Here is a 16,525-nt window from a genome sequence, read left to right as displayed (position 1 = left end):
TACAAGCCCCTGTCGCATGCCTACCCTCACATGGAAACACTCACCACATCTCTTTCTATTCGCACACACTCATAACTCATTTGATAAAAACTCCTCGGTGCTTCAAACGGCTTTCCTCTCATACCATTTATTCGCAACACTTTCCAGCAGAGCATCTGTATCAGCCGTATCATACGCTTTCTCCAGGTCTATAAATGCCACATACAAGTCCTTCTGCATTTCTCGCACGTATTTTTCAAAGTAAACACCAGATATATACGTCCTTTACCATTCCTAATGCCATTACCCCCCCCCCCCCACACACACACAAGCAAACAAACCCGAAGCTCTTTGCATGGTGTCACCATCTCAATCATCACGCTACCATATAACTTTCCAGTCACACTCAACAAAATTCTGCAAATTGAACATTGTTCCTATACAGTGGCACTATACATGCATTCCTACAATCCTCAGGCACCTCACTATGAGCCATGCATACACTGAAAATCATAACTAATTAGTTAACAAGAAAATCAATTTCTATCTTAAGAAATTAAGTGCAATCCTATCCACTCCATCGGCTTTGCCGCACATTACCTTGTTCAAGGTTTTCACCACCTCTTCTATCTTCACTGGATCGAATTCCATGACTGTTTTATTTCGCATACATCCACTTCCAAAACATCAGATTGGGAAGGAAAGATGTGGTTTCAGGAGTAATAGAGTATGTATGAATTAGGTGTATGGTTTGAAGAATATGTGTGAGAAGCACTTAAAGAAACAGAGGGATTTACTAGTTGCATTTACGGATCTGTAGAAACAATATGATAGGGTTGATAGGGATCCTTTGTGGAAACTGTTACGAATATATGGTGTGTGAGTAAAGCTACTAGAAACGGTGATAAGTTTTTAGCAAGAGCGTAAGGCGTGTACATGAGTAGGAAAAACGGAGAGTTAGTGGTTTCATGTGAAAGTTGGTCCGCGACAGGGTGTGTGATGTAACCTTGGCTGTTTGATTTGTTTATGAATGGGTTGGTGGAGGAGTTGAATGCAAGGGCCTTCGAGGAAGGGGCGAGTATGCAGTGTATACGGGGCAAAGTGGGGCCTGGAAAGTATGTCGGTTTTGTTTGCTGATAGTATAGCACTGGTGGCAGATTCGAATAAGAAAGTACAAAAGTCGGTAACTGAGTTTGGGAGATTGTGTCAACGGAGGAAGTTGAGAGCAAATATGAATAAAGGCAAGTATATTTAAGAAGGGCAGAGGGACAGCTCAGTTGGGGCGTGAGTTTGAATGGCGAAATAAATACCTGGGAGTGGACATGGCATCGATTGGAAACATGAAAGTGGTGGTGAGTTATAGGATGGGTTAGGTGGTGAAGGTTCTTGGTTCAGTGAGGAATGTGTGGAAAGAGAGGTCGTTAACGGAAGGCGAAAATGTTTATTTTTGAAGGTCTCGTAGTTCCCACGATGTTGTGTGGGTGTGAGGCATGGGTTATGAATGAGGATGTATAGAAAATGAAATGTCTGAGGACAATATGTGTCAGAACTGGAGGGGCAAATGAGAAAGGGGAGACCAAACTGGAGATGAAATGATGGAGAGAAAAACATTTTTGAAATCGGAGCATGAATATGCAGAGGGTGAAAGGCGTGCACGGGATAGAGTATATTGGAATTATGTAGTATACATGGGGCGACGTACTGTCATTGGATTAAACCAGAGCATTTGAAGTGGCTGGGGGAAACAATGGAGAGGTCTGTGGGGTCTGGTTGTGGATAGGGGGCTGTGGTTTCGGTGCATTGCACAAACCTTTAGAATAGATGAAAGTGGATGTGATCTTGTCTATTCCTGGCGTTACCTCGCTAACGAAGGAAATAAGTATGGAGTGACTGCCGCCACCAGGAACCAAACCTACATGGGAGAGAGGAAGCGGCTGACCCCAAGTGGCGCATGAATGAGTGAGTCATCATTTGTACAGTGGTGTATGGATAAACTGGATAACTGGCAGTGTTCACAGCTATGAATGAGGTACATAGATTTAGAAAATTTATGTGAAAATAACGAGATGAGGTATAATAGAACGGCAAAATCTATTATGGTTTCTTTCCATAAATGGAACTTTATTTGAAAAATTCGTATATAAGTGGAATAAATACTACTGCAGTGCACGCGTATATTGATCATCTTCAATCAAGTACATATGATATACACAATATAAAGAACAATACAGAAAATTAATCATTTCTTGCACTTACGAATGACGTAGATATTGGTGAACACGCATGAACTCCAGGTGCAATATATTTCACATTTGAATATCACAGATAAATTTTAACATGACGTTGTTAACAACCTTTCTTTGTTTTCCCTATTCATTCGTTTTTTCTCTTTATATTTCTCTTAATATCTCGACTCTTACGGCAGGAATGTTTGTTTCGTCCTCTACCAATTCTGTTGACTGACAGGTAAAGATGTCGAAGGATGTCAAGACTGTTTTACCAGTAAATGATGACGATCGAGGCGATGAGAAACGAGAGCGTCATTGCTCTTTTGCTTGCGGTCGCCAGCCTCCGTCTCCCCAACTGGGAATGATCTAATCACCGGAGAGAGGAATGGCAGGTTGCCATCACCAGGTGTTAGTCACCAGTCCACAGGTGGAGGAGAGGCAAGTCGCCATCAGGAGAAAGTTTTCAGTCTGTAGTAGAGGAAGGTCAGGTTGCTATAGCAGTAATGGTCAGCCTATGGGTGGAGGAAAGGCCGTATGAAGGGTAAGTTGCCATCACCAGGATAACGGTCCTGGCAGGAATGGTGCTCAGGTGTGATACAAGGCGTCCACTTCCCAGGGCTCTCGTAGCCACCCTTCTTCTTCCCGACTTTGGTAACATTAAGGGTTCTCCAGTGTGCGGCATGCTTCAGGTCGTCTATTCCCAATTTGTTCCGTGTGAACAACCCCGGGTTTGACATGACCACCGTCCATCGCCCGGCATACATGATGCTGGTTGGAATTTCTCTGTATTCAGCTGGAAGAAACTGTCGGCTTGTGAAGTTGGCGTGACTGTAAAATTCCAGAAAGAAATATGGACAGTGGGCTGTAAAATATATACCTTTCTTGGATATGCTCAGAGTACATTTCTTACTTTTAAGATAAGGTTTCCTCATAGACAGCCATGCCTTGTACTCATGACGTGGGAACTGCATATCATGGTCAAAATCCCAGGGTGCATATCTCCCCATCTTCACAGCACTGAGGGCCGAGCCTGACTGAAGTTCATATTCGATCTTATGTTGCTCCCCGTAATCCATGAGGTATTGGAGCTCCTTCTCCATGATGGCTCTGCAGCATGGTGGTAGAAGGAAGTAACCTATTATCTTCAGGGGATTCTTACATGATATGCCGACAGATTCGCAGGAAAAGTTGTATGATTCTCCACTGTAAGAGTGGATAATCTCGAGACTCCAGTGGCTGGCCACCAGCTTCCACTGGTCCCGTGTCATCTGTACGTGGTTACCGACGAAGAACATGACGTCAGGACACACCATGGCTAACTGGCCAGCACGACGTAATTTAGCGAACCAGTCGCGATACACAGCTGGGCCGCTGAGGCTCGCGGTGAATGGTATCTTGATAAGCATCTTGGCAGTGGCAGCAAAAGGCGTCAATAGATCATCACAGTACATACACTCGTACTTGGAGTGATAGTAGCCCATGGTGTAGGTGGCTTGGTAGTCGGCCATGCGTTGTTGCAGACACCCGTGAGTCCAGTGGCCCTGGAGGTCCCTGGCGGCACCTCCCACCACCTCCACGTAGGGCACCTCATCCATCACCCTCACCAGCCGCTCCAGTGATGACTGGTTGCTGAAGTGGGCCAGCGACCACCCGATAAACACATAGGGGGTCTCAACCGCCTCTATGGCCTCGTTCAGACACTGTGCGTCAGTGAGAGTCTCTTCGGCCTTTCTCACAATCTTGACATTTTTGTGTCTGTCATCAATAGTAACTGTTTTAGGAAGGATAACAATAATGGGGATGTCATAGATCTCTCTCATCTGTGTAACGACGAAGTTAATGGTCTCTGGAGGCCAGGACTGTGCTGGAAGTATAACGGTGAGAACGCTACTGAATGCCGGCACATACGTACACCTCTCCGTCTCCATGCCGTGCTGACCAAAGGCACGGTCGTACATATTACCAAAATAAGCCTCAGGACACACGTGTCTAGTCCTGGTGGGCACAGAGGGCGCGGGTCCCATGTCCTCTAACCTGTCTGAATAGAGCAAGTTCGAGGTGTAACCTGGAGGTGCGAGCTCGGCCACCAGAGCCCCCAGTACCACGGCCCACTTGACGTCCACAACGGCTCTGGTGCCTGATGGAAACACAAGACATATGTCAGTTTACTGAGCAACAATACTTGTAATATAACCACAAGACTGCTATAGAATATACACTGCCATAGAATATACACTGCCATAGAATATACCCTGATATAGTATATACATTCATACACATGTACATGATTCATATTTGCTGCCTTTATCCATTCCCATCGTCACCCTGCCACACATAAAATGGCACCCCCTCCCCCAGGCCCCGATCGCTCAAAATCTTTTCCACTGCATCCTTCTACCTCTAATTTGGTCTCCCACTTCTCCTCGTTCCCTCCACTTCTGACACATATATCCTCTTGGTCAAACTTTCCTCACTCATTCTCTCCATGTGACCAAACCATTTCAAAACACCCTTTTCTGCTCTTTCAAACACACTCTCTTTATTACCACACATCTCTCTTACCATTTCATTACTTACTCGATCAAACCACCTCACACTACATATTGCCATCAAACATCTCATTTCCAACACATCCACCCTCCTCCGAACAAACCTACCTATAGCCCACGCCTCGCAACCATATAACATTGTTGGAACTACTATTCCTTCAAACATACCCATTTTAGCTTTCCGAGATAATGTTCTCGCCTTTCACACATTCTTCAACGCTCCCAGAACCTTCGCCCCCTCCCCCACCCTGTGACTCATTTCCGCTTCCATGGTTCCATATATATATATATATATATATATATATATATATATATATATATATATATATATATATATATATATATATATATATATATATATATATATATATATATAAATATATATATATATATATATATATATATATATATATATATATAGTGAAAAGTTTTTATCGAGGATGTAAGGCATGTGTACGTGTAGGAAGAGAGGAAAGTGATTGGTTCTCAGTGAATGTAGGTTTGCGGCAGGGGTGTGTGATGTCTCCATGGTTGTTTAATTTGTTTATGGATGGGGTTGTTAGGGAGGTGAATGCAAGAGTTTTGGAAAGAGGGGCAAGTATGAGGTCTGTTCGGGATGAGAGAGCTTGGGAAGTGAGTCAGTTGTTGTTCGCTGATGATACAGCGCTGGTGGCTGATTCATGTGAGAAACTGCAGAAGCTGGTGACTGAGTTTGGTAAAGTGTGTGAAAGAAGAAAGTTAAGAGTAAATGTGAATAAGAGCAAGGTTATTAGGTACAGTAGGGTTGAGGGTCAAGTCAATTGGGAGGTAAGTTTGAATGGAGAAAAACTGGAGGAAGTAAAGTGTTTTAGATATCTGGGAGTGGATCTGGCAGCGGATGGAACCATGGAAGCGGAAGTGGATCACAGGGTGGGGGAGGGGGCGAAAACCCTGGGAGCCTTGAAGAATGTGTGGAAGTCGAGAACATTATCTCGGAAAGCAAAAATGGGTATGTTTGAAGGAATAGTGGTTCCAACAATGTTGTATGGTTGCGAGGCGTGGGCTATGGATAGAGTTGTGCGCAGGAGGATGGATGTGCTGGAAATGAGATGTTTGAGGACAATGTGTTGTGTGAGGTGGTTTGATCGAGTAAGTAACGCAAGGGTAAGAGAGATGTGTGGAAATAAATAGAGCGTGGTTGAGAGAGCAGAAGAGAGTGTTTTGAGATGGTTTGGGCACATGGAGAGAATGAGTGAGGAAAGATTGACCAAGAGGATATATGTGTCGAAGGTGGAGGGAACGAGGAGAAGTGGGAGACCAAATTGGAAGTGGAAAGATGCAGTGAAAAAGATTTTGTGTGATCGGGGCCTGAATATGCAGGAGGGTGAAAGGAGGGCAAGGAATAGAGTGAATTGGAGCGATGTGGTATACCGGGGTTGACGTGCTGTCAGTGGATTGAATCAGTGCATGTGAAGCATCTGGGGTAAACCATGGAAAGCTGTGTAGGTATGTATATTTGCGTGTGTGGACGTGTATGTATATACATGTCTATGGGGGTGGGTTGGGCCATTTCTTTCGTCTATTTCCTTGCGCTACCTCGCAAACGCGGGAGACAGCGACAAAGCAGAAAAAAGAAAGAAAAAAAAAGAAAAAAAAAAAAAAATATATATATATATATATATATATATATATATATATATATATATATATATATATATATATATATATATATATATATATATGGCACAAGGAACCAGACGAAAGAATGGCCCAACCCACCCACATACACATGTATATACACCCACACACACACACACACACACACACACACACACACACACATATACATATATATATATATATATATATATATATATATATATATATATATATATATATATATATATATATATATATATATATATTTTTTTCTTTTTTTTTTTTTTTTGCTGTCTCCCGCGTTTGCGAGGTAGCGCAAGGAAACAGACGAAAGAAATGGCCCAACCCACTCCCATACACATGTATATACATACGTCCACACACGCAAATATACATACCTACACAGCTTTCCATGGTTTACCCCAGACGCTTCACATGCCCTGATTCAATCCACTGACAGCACGTCAACCCCGGTATACCACATCGATCCAATTCACTCTATTCCTTGCCCTCCTTTCACCCTCCTGCATGTTCAGGCCCCGATCACATAAAATCTTTTTCACTCCATCTTTCCACCTCCAATTTGGTCTCCCACTTCTCCTCGTTCCCTCCACCTCCGACACATATATCCTCTTGGTCAATCTTTCCTCACTCATTCTCTCCATGTGACCAAACCATTTCAAAACACCCTCTTCTGCTCTCTCAACCACGCTCTTTTTATTTCCACACATCTCTCTTACCCTTACGTTACTTACTCGATCAAACCACCTCACACCACACATTGTCCTCAAACATCTCATTTCCAGCACATCCATCCTCCTGCGCACAGCTCTATCCATAGCCCACGCCTCGCAACCATACAACATTGTTGGAACCACTATTCCTTCAAACATACCCATTTTTGCTCTCCGAGATAATGTTCTCGACTTCCACACATTCTTCAAGGCTCCCAGGATTTTCGCCCCCTCCCCCACCCTATGATCCACTTCCGCTTCCATGGTTCAATCCGCTGCCAGATCCACTCCCAGATATCTAAAACACTTTACTTTCTTCAGTTTTTCTCCATTCAAACTTACCTCCCAGTTGACTTGACCCTCAACCCTACTGCACCTAATTACCTTGCTCTTATTCACATTTACTCTTAACTTTCTTCTTTCACACACTTTACCAAACTCAGTCACCAGCTTCTGCAGTTTCTCACATGAATCAGCCACCAGCGCTGTATCATCAGCGAACAACAACTGACTCACTTCCCAAGCTCTCTCATCCCCAACAGACTTCATACTTTCCCCTCTTTCCAAAACTCTTGCATTCACCTCCCTAACAACCCCATCCATAAACAAATTAAACAACCATGGAGACATCACACACCCCTGCCGCAAACCTACATTCACTGAGAACCAATCACTTTCCTCTCTTCCTACACGTACACATGCCTTACATCCTCGATAAAAACTTTTCACTGCTTCTAACAACTTGCCTCCCACACCATATATTCGTAATACCTTACACAGAGCATCTCTATCAACTCTATCATATGTCTTCTCCAGATCCATAAATGCTACATGCAAATCCATTTGCTTTTCTAAGTATTTCTCACATACATTCTTCAAAGCAAACACCTGATCCACACATCCTCTACCTATATATATATATATATATATATATATATATATATATATATATATATATATATATATATATATATATATATATTGGAAAGGATCACAATTTTGCGCGTGATCAAGATATTCCTATAAGTCCATGGGGAAAATGAAACACGAAAAGTTCCCAAGTGCACTTTCGTGTAATAATCACATCATCAGTGGAGACATAAGAGAGACATATAACAGTCAGTTGATATACGTCGAAGAGACGAAGCTAGGACGCCATTTGGTAAACGTGATTGTCCAAAACATACAACGAGCGTTCATAAACTTATCATTTTACAAATCTTATCAACAATAAAGTTATCTAATTTGTACAGACCATCACTGATATTAAGATTATAATTCTTTGTGTATTTAATAATAGAAGATTCAATGATATTTCTCTTGGTAATAGAGTTAGAGTTAACAACTGAGATGGCGTTATTCCAGTCAATACAATGATCATAGTTTTTAACATGATTAAACAAGGCATTTGATTCTTGTCCCGTTCTTATACTATATTTATGTTGCTTAAGTCTAACAGAAAGATCCTTACCAGTCTGAGCAACAAAAAAATTTATCACAGTTTCCACAAGGAACTTGATAGATGCAACTAAGAGAATTTTCTGGTGAATTCCTGATTAAGATATTCTTTATAGTATTATTGTTGCTAAAGGCAACATTTACATTAAAGGATTTAAGCAACATGGGAAGCAAAGTGAAATATTATTAAAAGGGGAGAACTAAAAGATTCTTGGTGTCAATGGGAGGTTTGGGCTAAACTCTATAAAATGATTTCTTTGCTAACTTAAGGGATTTATCAATGAAAGATCTAGGGTACTTTAACTTAGATCCAATAGAATATATCTTAAACTCATCATCAATAAACTCTGGACTGCAGATACGTAATGCCCTTAGGAACATAGATTGAAATGATGATAATTTAACTCTGTCATGTTGAGATGAGTAATAATGGATATATGAGCATACATTGGTGGGTTTTCTGTATATGCTAAACTTAAACTTGTTTCCTTGTCTATGGATCATGCAATCGAAAAATGGTAACATACCATTATTTTCATTTTCTACAGTAAATTTGATGGAAGGTACTAGATTGTTAAGTAAGGGGAGAAATATTTGTAAATTTTCATTTGTTGGCCAAACACAAAGAACATCATCTACATAACTAAACCAAATTGCATTAGAAGGTAAGATATCCTTTAGTAATTTTGTTTCAAAAAATTCCATATAAAGATTACTTAGTACAGGAGAAAGTGGGTTACCCATTGCCATACCAAATTTTTGAGCATAATAATCTCCATTGAATTGAAATACACAGTCTTTTATACACAATTTTATCAGTTCAATGAAATTAGACTTTGAAACAGGTAAATGAATATCATCCAAGACATCAAATAAATATTCTAAAAGGTCATCAACTGGAACTTTAGTGAAAAGTGAGGAAACATCAAAGCTAACTAGTTTGAAATCAAAATTAATATTGATATTGTTTAGCTTGTTGACTAAATCTACATTGTTCATGATATTGGAATTTGATACCTTACCCACTAAAGGGCTTAATAAGGAAACTAACCATTTTGATAATTTATATGTGATGGAGCCTACTGAATCCACTATAGGTCTTGCTGGAAAATTTTGTTTATGTGTTTCGATAAGTCCATACATATATGGCAATGAAGGGGACAAAGATGACAAATTTTTGATAAGAGAAATGTTACCTTTCAACAACAACTTCATTTCTTTACTGAAGTGAGAATTAACTGCTTCTAAGGGATTTTTGATAAGTTTAGTATATGTTGTGTTATCATTTAGAAGATCATTCATTCTAGACAAATAGTTACTTTTGTCTAAAATCACAGCAGTGTTAGCCTTATCTGCTTTAGTAATATGTATATCCTTGTCTTTTTCAAGATGTTAATAGCTCTTATGAATCTTTCAGGGCAATTAGCTTCCACTGGTTTTGACAAACTGGCATACACTAAACCCTTGCAAATATTAATATCATCATTACTTAAATTACTGTATTTTTCTAAATTACAAAAAGACTTTGTGACATCAACACAGCTGGCATATTGTATGTTTTGGACAATCACATGTTTACCAAATGGCGTCCTAGCTTCGTCTCTTCGATGTATATCAACTGACTGATATATGTCTGTCTTGTGTCTCCACTGATGATGTGATTATTACACGAAAGTGCACTTGGGAACTTTTCGTGTTTCATTTTCCCCGTGGACTCATAGAAATATATATATATATATATATATATATATATATATATATATATATATATATATATATATATATATATATATATATATATATATATATTTCTTTCATACTATTCGCCATTTCCCGCATTAGCGAGGTAGCGTTACGAACAGAGGACTGGGCCTTTGAGGGAATATCCTCACCTGGCCCCCTTCTCTGTTCCTTCTTTTGGAAAAAAAAAAAAATGAGAGGGGAGGATTTCCAGTCCCCGCTCCCTTCCCTTTTAGTCGCCTTCTACGACACGCAGGGAATACATGGGAAGTATTCTTTCTCCCCTATCCCCAGGGAGGATATATATATATATATATATATATATATATATATATATATATATATATATATATATATATATATATATCTTTTTTTTTTTTTCTCTTTTTTTTTTTTTTTTCTTTGTCGCTGTCTCCCGCGTTTGCGAGGTAGCGCAAGGAAACAGACGAAAGAAATGGCCCAACCCACCCCCATACACATGTATATACATACGTCCACACACGCAAATATACATACCTACACAGCTTTCCATGGTTTACCCCAGACGCTTCACATGCCTTGATTCAATCCACTGACAGCACGTCAACCCCGGTATACCACATCGCTCCAATTCACTCTATTCCTTGCCCTCCTTTCACCCTCCTGCATGTTCAGGCACCGATCACACAAAATCTTTTTCACTCCATCTTTCCACCTCCAATTTGGTCTCCCTCTTCTCCTCGTTCCCTCCACCTTCGACACATATATCCTCTTGGTCAATCTTTCCTCACTCATTCTCTCCATGTGACCAAACCATTTCAAAACACCCTCTTCTGCTCTCTAAACCACACTCTTTTTATTTCCAGACCTCTCTCTTACCCTTACGTTACTTACTCGATCAAACCACCTCACACCACACATTGTCCTCAAACATCTCATTTCCAGCACATCCATCCTCCTGCGCACAACTCTATCCATAGCCCACGCCTCGCAACCATACAACATTGTTGGAACCACTATTCCTTCAAACATACCCATTTTTGCTTTCCGAGATAATGTTCTCGACTTCCACACATTCTTCAAGGCTCCCAGAATTTTCGCCCCCTCCCCCACCCTATGATCCACTTCCGCTTCCATGGTTCCATCCGCTGCCAGATCCACTCCCAGATATCTAAAACACTTCACTTCCTCCAGTTTTTCTCCATTCAAACTCACCCAATTGACTTGACCCTCAACCCTACTGTACCTAATAACCTTGCTCTTATTCACATTTACTCTTAACTTTCTTCTTTCACACACTTTACCAAACTCAGTCACCAGCTTCTGCAGTTTCTCACATGAATCAGCCACCAGCGCTGTATCATTAGCGAACAACAACTGACTCACTTCCCAAGCTCTCTCATCCCCAACAGACTTCATACTTGCCCCTCTTTCCAAAACTCTTGCATTCACCCCCCTAACAATCCCATCCATAAACAAATTAAACAACCATGGAGACATCACACACCCCTGCCGCAAACCTACATTCACTGAGAACCAATCACTTTGAATGCAAAGGTGAGTAATGTGGCAGTTGAGGAAATAATTGGTATACATGGGGTGTTCAGTGTTGTAAATGGAAATGGTGAAGAGCTTGTAGATTTATGTGCTGAAAAAGGACTGATGATTGGGAATACCTGGTTTAAAAAGCGAGATATACGTAAGTATACTTATGTAAGTAGGAGAGATGGCCAGAGAGCGTTATTGGATTACGTGTTAATTGACAGGCGCGCGAAAGAGAGACTTTTGGATGTTAATGTGCTGAGAGGTGCAACTGGAGGGATGTCTGATCATTATCTTGTGGAGGCTAAGGTGAAGATTTGTATGGGTTTTCAGAAAAGAAGAGTGAATGTTGGGGTGAAGAGGGTGGTGAGAGTAAGTGAGCTTGGGAAGGAGACTTGTGTGAGGAAGTACCAGGAGAGACTGAGTACAGAATGGAAAAAGGTAAGAACAATGGAAGTAAGGGGAGTGGGGGAGGAATGGGATATATTTAGGGAATCAGTGATGGATTGCGCAAAAGATGCTTGTGGCATGAGAAGAGTGGGAGGTGGGTTGATTAGAAAGGGTAGTGAGTGATGGGATGAAGAAGTAAGAATATTAGTGAAAGAGAAGAGAGAGGCATTTGGACGATTTTTGCAGGGAAAAAATGCAATTGAGTGGGAGATGTATAAAAGAAAGAGACAGGAGGTCAAGAGAAAGGTGCAAGAGGTGAAAAAAAGGGCAAATGAGAGTTGGGGTGAGAGAGTATCATTAAATTTTAGGGAGAATAAAAAGATGTTCTGGAAGGAGGTAAATAAAGTGCGTAAGACAAGGGAGCAAATGGAAACTTCAGTGAAGGGCGCAAATGGGGAGGTGATAACAAGTAGTGGTGATGTGAAAAGGAGATGGAGTGAGTATTTTGAAGGTTTGTTGAATGTGTTTGATGATAGAGTGGCAGATATAGGGTGTTTTGGTCGAGGTGGTGTGCAAAGTGAGAGGGTTAGGGAAAATGATTTGGTAAACAGAGAAGAGGTAGTAAAAGCTTTGCGGAAGATGAAAGCCGGCAAGGCAGCAGGTTTGGATGGTATTGCAGTGGAATTTATTAAAAAAGGGGGTGACTGTATTGTTGACTGGTTGGTAAGGTTATTTAATGTATGTATGACTCATGGTGAGGTGCCTGAGGATTGGCGGAATGCGTGCATAGTGCCATTGTACAAAGGCAAAGGGGATGAGAGTGAGTGCTCAAATTACAGAGGTATAAGTTTGTTGAGTATTCCTGGTAAATTATATAGGAGGGTATTGATTGAGAGGGTGAAGGCATGTACAGAGCATCAGACTGGGGAAGAGCAGTGTGGTTTCAGAAGTGGTAGAGGATGTGTGGATCAGGTGTTTGCTTTGAAGAATGTATGTGAGAAATACTTAGAAAAGCAAATGGATTTGTATGTAGCATTTATGGATCTGGAGAAGGCATATGATAGAGTTGATAGAGATGCTCTGTGGAAGGTATTAAGAATATATGGTGTGGGAGGCAAGTTGTTAGAAGCAGTGAAAAGTTTTTATCGAGGATGTAAGGCATGTGTACGTGATATATATATATATATATATATATATATATATATATATATATATATATATATATATATATATATATATATATATATATATATATATATATATATATATATATATATATATATGTATATATATATATATTTTTTTTTTTTTTTTTTGGTTTGTCGCTGTCTCCCGCGTTTGCGAGGAGACAAGAGCAAGGGAAGGAGTAGCAATACTCCTGGAACAGGAGTTGTGGGAGTATGTGATAGAATGTAAGAAAGTAAATTCTCGATTAATATGGGTAAAACTGAAAGTTGATGGAGAGAGATGGGTGATTATTGGTGCATATGCACCTGGGCATGAGAAGAAAGATCATGAGAGGCAAGTGTTTTGGGAGCAGCTGAATGAGTGTGTTAGTGGTTTTGATGCACGAGACCGGGTTATAGTGATGGGTGATTTGAATATATATATATATATATATTATATATATATATATATATATATATATATATATATATATATATATATATGTATATATATATATATATATATATATATATATATATATATATATATATATATATACATATATATATATATATATATATATATAATATATATATATATATATATATATAAATATATATATATATATATATCTTTTTTTTTTTTAAACCATTCGCCATTTCCCGCATTAGCGAGGTAGCGCTAAGAACAGAGGACTGGGCCTTTTTTGGAATATCCTCACCTGGCCCCCCTCTGTTCCTTCTTTTGGAAAATTTAAAAAAAAACGAGAGGGAGAATTCCAGCCCCCCGCTCCCCCCCCCCCCTTTTAGTCGCCTTCTACGACACGCAGGGAATACGTGGGAAGTATTCTTAAACCCCTATCCCCAGATATATATATATATATATATATATATATATATATATAATATATATATATATATATATATATATATATATATTTTTTTTTTTTTTTTTTTTTTTTGTTTGTCGCTGTCTCCCGCGTTTGCGAGGTAGCGCAAGGAAACAGACGAAAGAAATGGCCCAACCCACCCCATACACATGTATATACATACGTCCACACACGCAAATATACATACCTACACAGCTTTCCATGGTTTACCCCAGACGCTTCACATGCCCTGATTCAATCCACTGACAGCACGTCAACCCCGGTATACCACATCGATCCAATTCACTCTATTCCTTGCCCTCCTTTCACCCTCCTGCATGTTCAGGCCCCGATCACATAAAATCTTTTTCACTCCATCTTTCCACCTCCAATTTGGTCTCCCTCTTCTCCTCGTTCCCTCCACCTCCGACACATATATCCTCTTGGTCAATCTTTCCTCACTCATTCTCTCCATGTGACCGAAACCATTTCAAAACACCCTCTTCTGCTCTCTCAACCACGCTCTTTTTATTTCCACACATCTCTCTTACCCTTACGTTACTTACTCGATCAAACCACCTCACACCACACATTGTCCTCAAACATCTCATTTCCAGCACATCCATCCTCCTGCGCACAGCTCTATCCATAGCCCACGCCTCGCAACCATACAACATTGTTGGAACCACTATTCCTTCAAACATACCCATTTTTGCTCTCCGAGATAATGTTCTCGACTTCCACACATTCTTCAAGGCTCCCAGGATTTTCGCCCCCTCCCCCACCCTATGATCCACTTCCGCTTCCATGGTTCCAATCCGCTGCCAGATCCACTCCCAGATATCTAAAACACTTTACTTCTTCAGTTTTTCTCCATTCAAACTTACCTCCCAGTTGACTTGACCCTCAACCCTACTGCACCTAATTACCTTGCTCTTATTCACATTTACTCTTAACTTTCTTCTTTCACACACTTTACCAAACTCAGTCACCAGCTTCTGCAGTTTCTCACATGAATCAGCCACCAGCGCTGTATCATCAGCGAACAACAACTGACTCACTTCCCAAGCTCTCTCATCCCCAACAGACTTCATACTTTCCCCTCTTTCCAAAACTCTTGCATTCACCTCCCTAACAACCCCATCCATAAACAAATTAAACAACCATGGAGACATCACACACCCCTGCCGCAAACCTACATTCACTGAGAACCAATCACTTTCCTCTCTTCCTACACGTACACATGCCTTACATCCTCGATAAAAACTTTTCACTGCTTCTAACAACTTGCCTCCCACACCATATATTCGTAATACCTTACACAGAGCATCTCTATCAACTCTATCATATGTCTTCTCCAGATCCATAAATGCTACATGCAAATCCATTTGCTTTTCTAAGTATTTCTCACATACATTCTTCAAAGCAAACACCTGATCCACACATCCTCTACCTATATATATATATATATATATATATATATATATATATATATATATATATATATATATATATATATATATATATATTGGAAAGGATCACAATTTTGCGCGTGATCAAGATATTCCTATAAGTCCATGGGGAAAATGAAACACGAAAAGTTCCCAAGTGCACTTTCGTGTAATAATCACATCATCAGTGGAGACATAAGAGAGACATATAACAGTCAGTTGATATACGTCGAAGAGACGAAGCTAGGACGCCATTTGGTAAACGTGATTGTCCAAAACATACAACGAGCGTTCATAAACTTATCATTTTACAAATCTTATCAACAATAAAGTTATCTAATTTGTACAGACCATCACTGATATTAAGATTATAATTCTTTGTGTATTTAATAATAGAAGATTCAATGATATTTCTCTTGGTAATAGAGTTAGAGTTAACAACTGAGATGGCGTTATTCCAGTCAATACAATGATCATAGTTTTTAACATGATTAAACAAGGCATTTGATTCTTGTCCCGTTCTTATACTATATTTATGTTGCTTAAGTCTAACAGAAAGATCCTTACCAGTCTGAGCAACAAAAAAATTTATCACAGTTTCCACAAGGAACTTGATAGATGCAACTAAGAGAATTTTCTGGTGAATTCCTGATTAAGATATTCTTTATAGTATTATTGTTGCTAAAGGCAACATTTACATTAAAGGATTTAAGCAACATGGGAAGCAAAGTGAAATATTATTAAAAGGGGAGAACTAAAAGATTCTTGGTGTCAATGGGAGGTTTGGGCTAAACTCTATAAA

At 39.9% G+C, this 16,525-nt stretch overlaps 1 protein-coding gene across 1 annotated transcript in view; it reads right to left on the bottom strand.

Moving 5' to 3' along the window:
• Positions 1-2,069: 2,069 nt before the first annotated feature.
• LOC139758447 (uncharacterized) overlaps positions 2,070-16,525 on the bottom strand; it is a 38,034-nt gene continuing 23,578 nt past the window's right edge. Inside the window, exon 5 of the mRNA XM_071679879.1 lies at positions 2,070-4,344. Within this exon, the coding sequence (XP_071535980.1) occupies positions 2,720-4,344 (1,625 nt within the window). The 3' untranslated portion in view covers positions 2,070-2,719. The remainder of the gene's footprint in view (positions 4,345-16,525) is intronic.

Source organism: Panulirus ornatus, chromosome 30 (genome assembly GCF_036320965.1).
Source record: "Panulirus ornatus isolate Po-2019 chromosome 30, ASM3632096v1, whole genome shotgun sequence".
Taxonomy (NCBI): domain Eukaryota; kingdom Metazoa; phylum Arthropoda; class Malacostraca; order Decapoda; family Palinuridae; genus Panulirus; species Panulirus ornatus.
The sequence above is the reverse complement of the archived record's forward strand: the minus strand, read 5'-3'. Positions and strand labels throughout refer to the sequence as shown.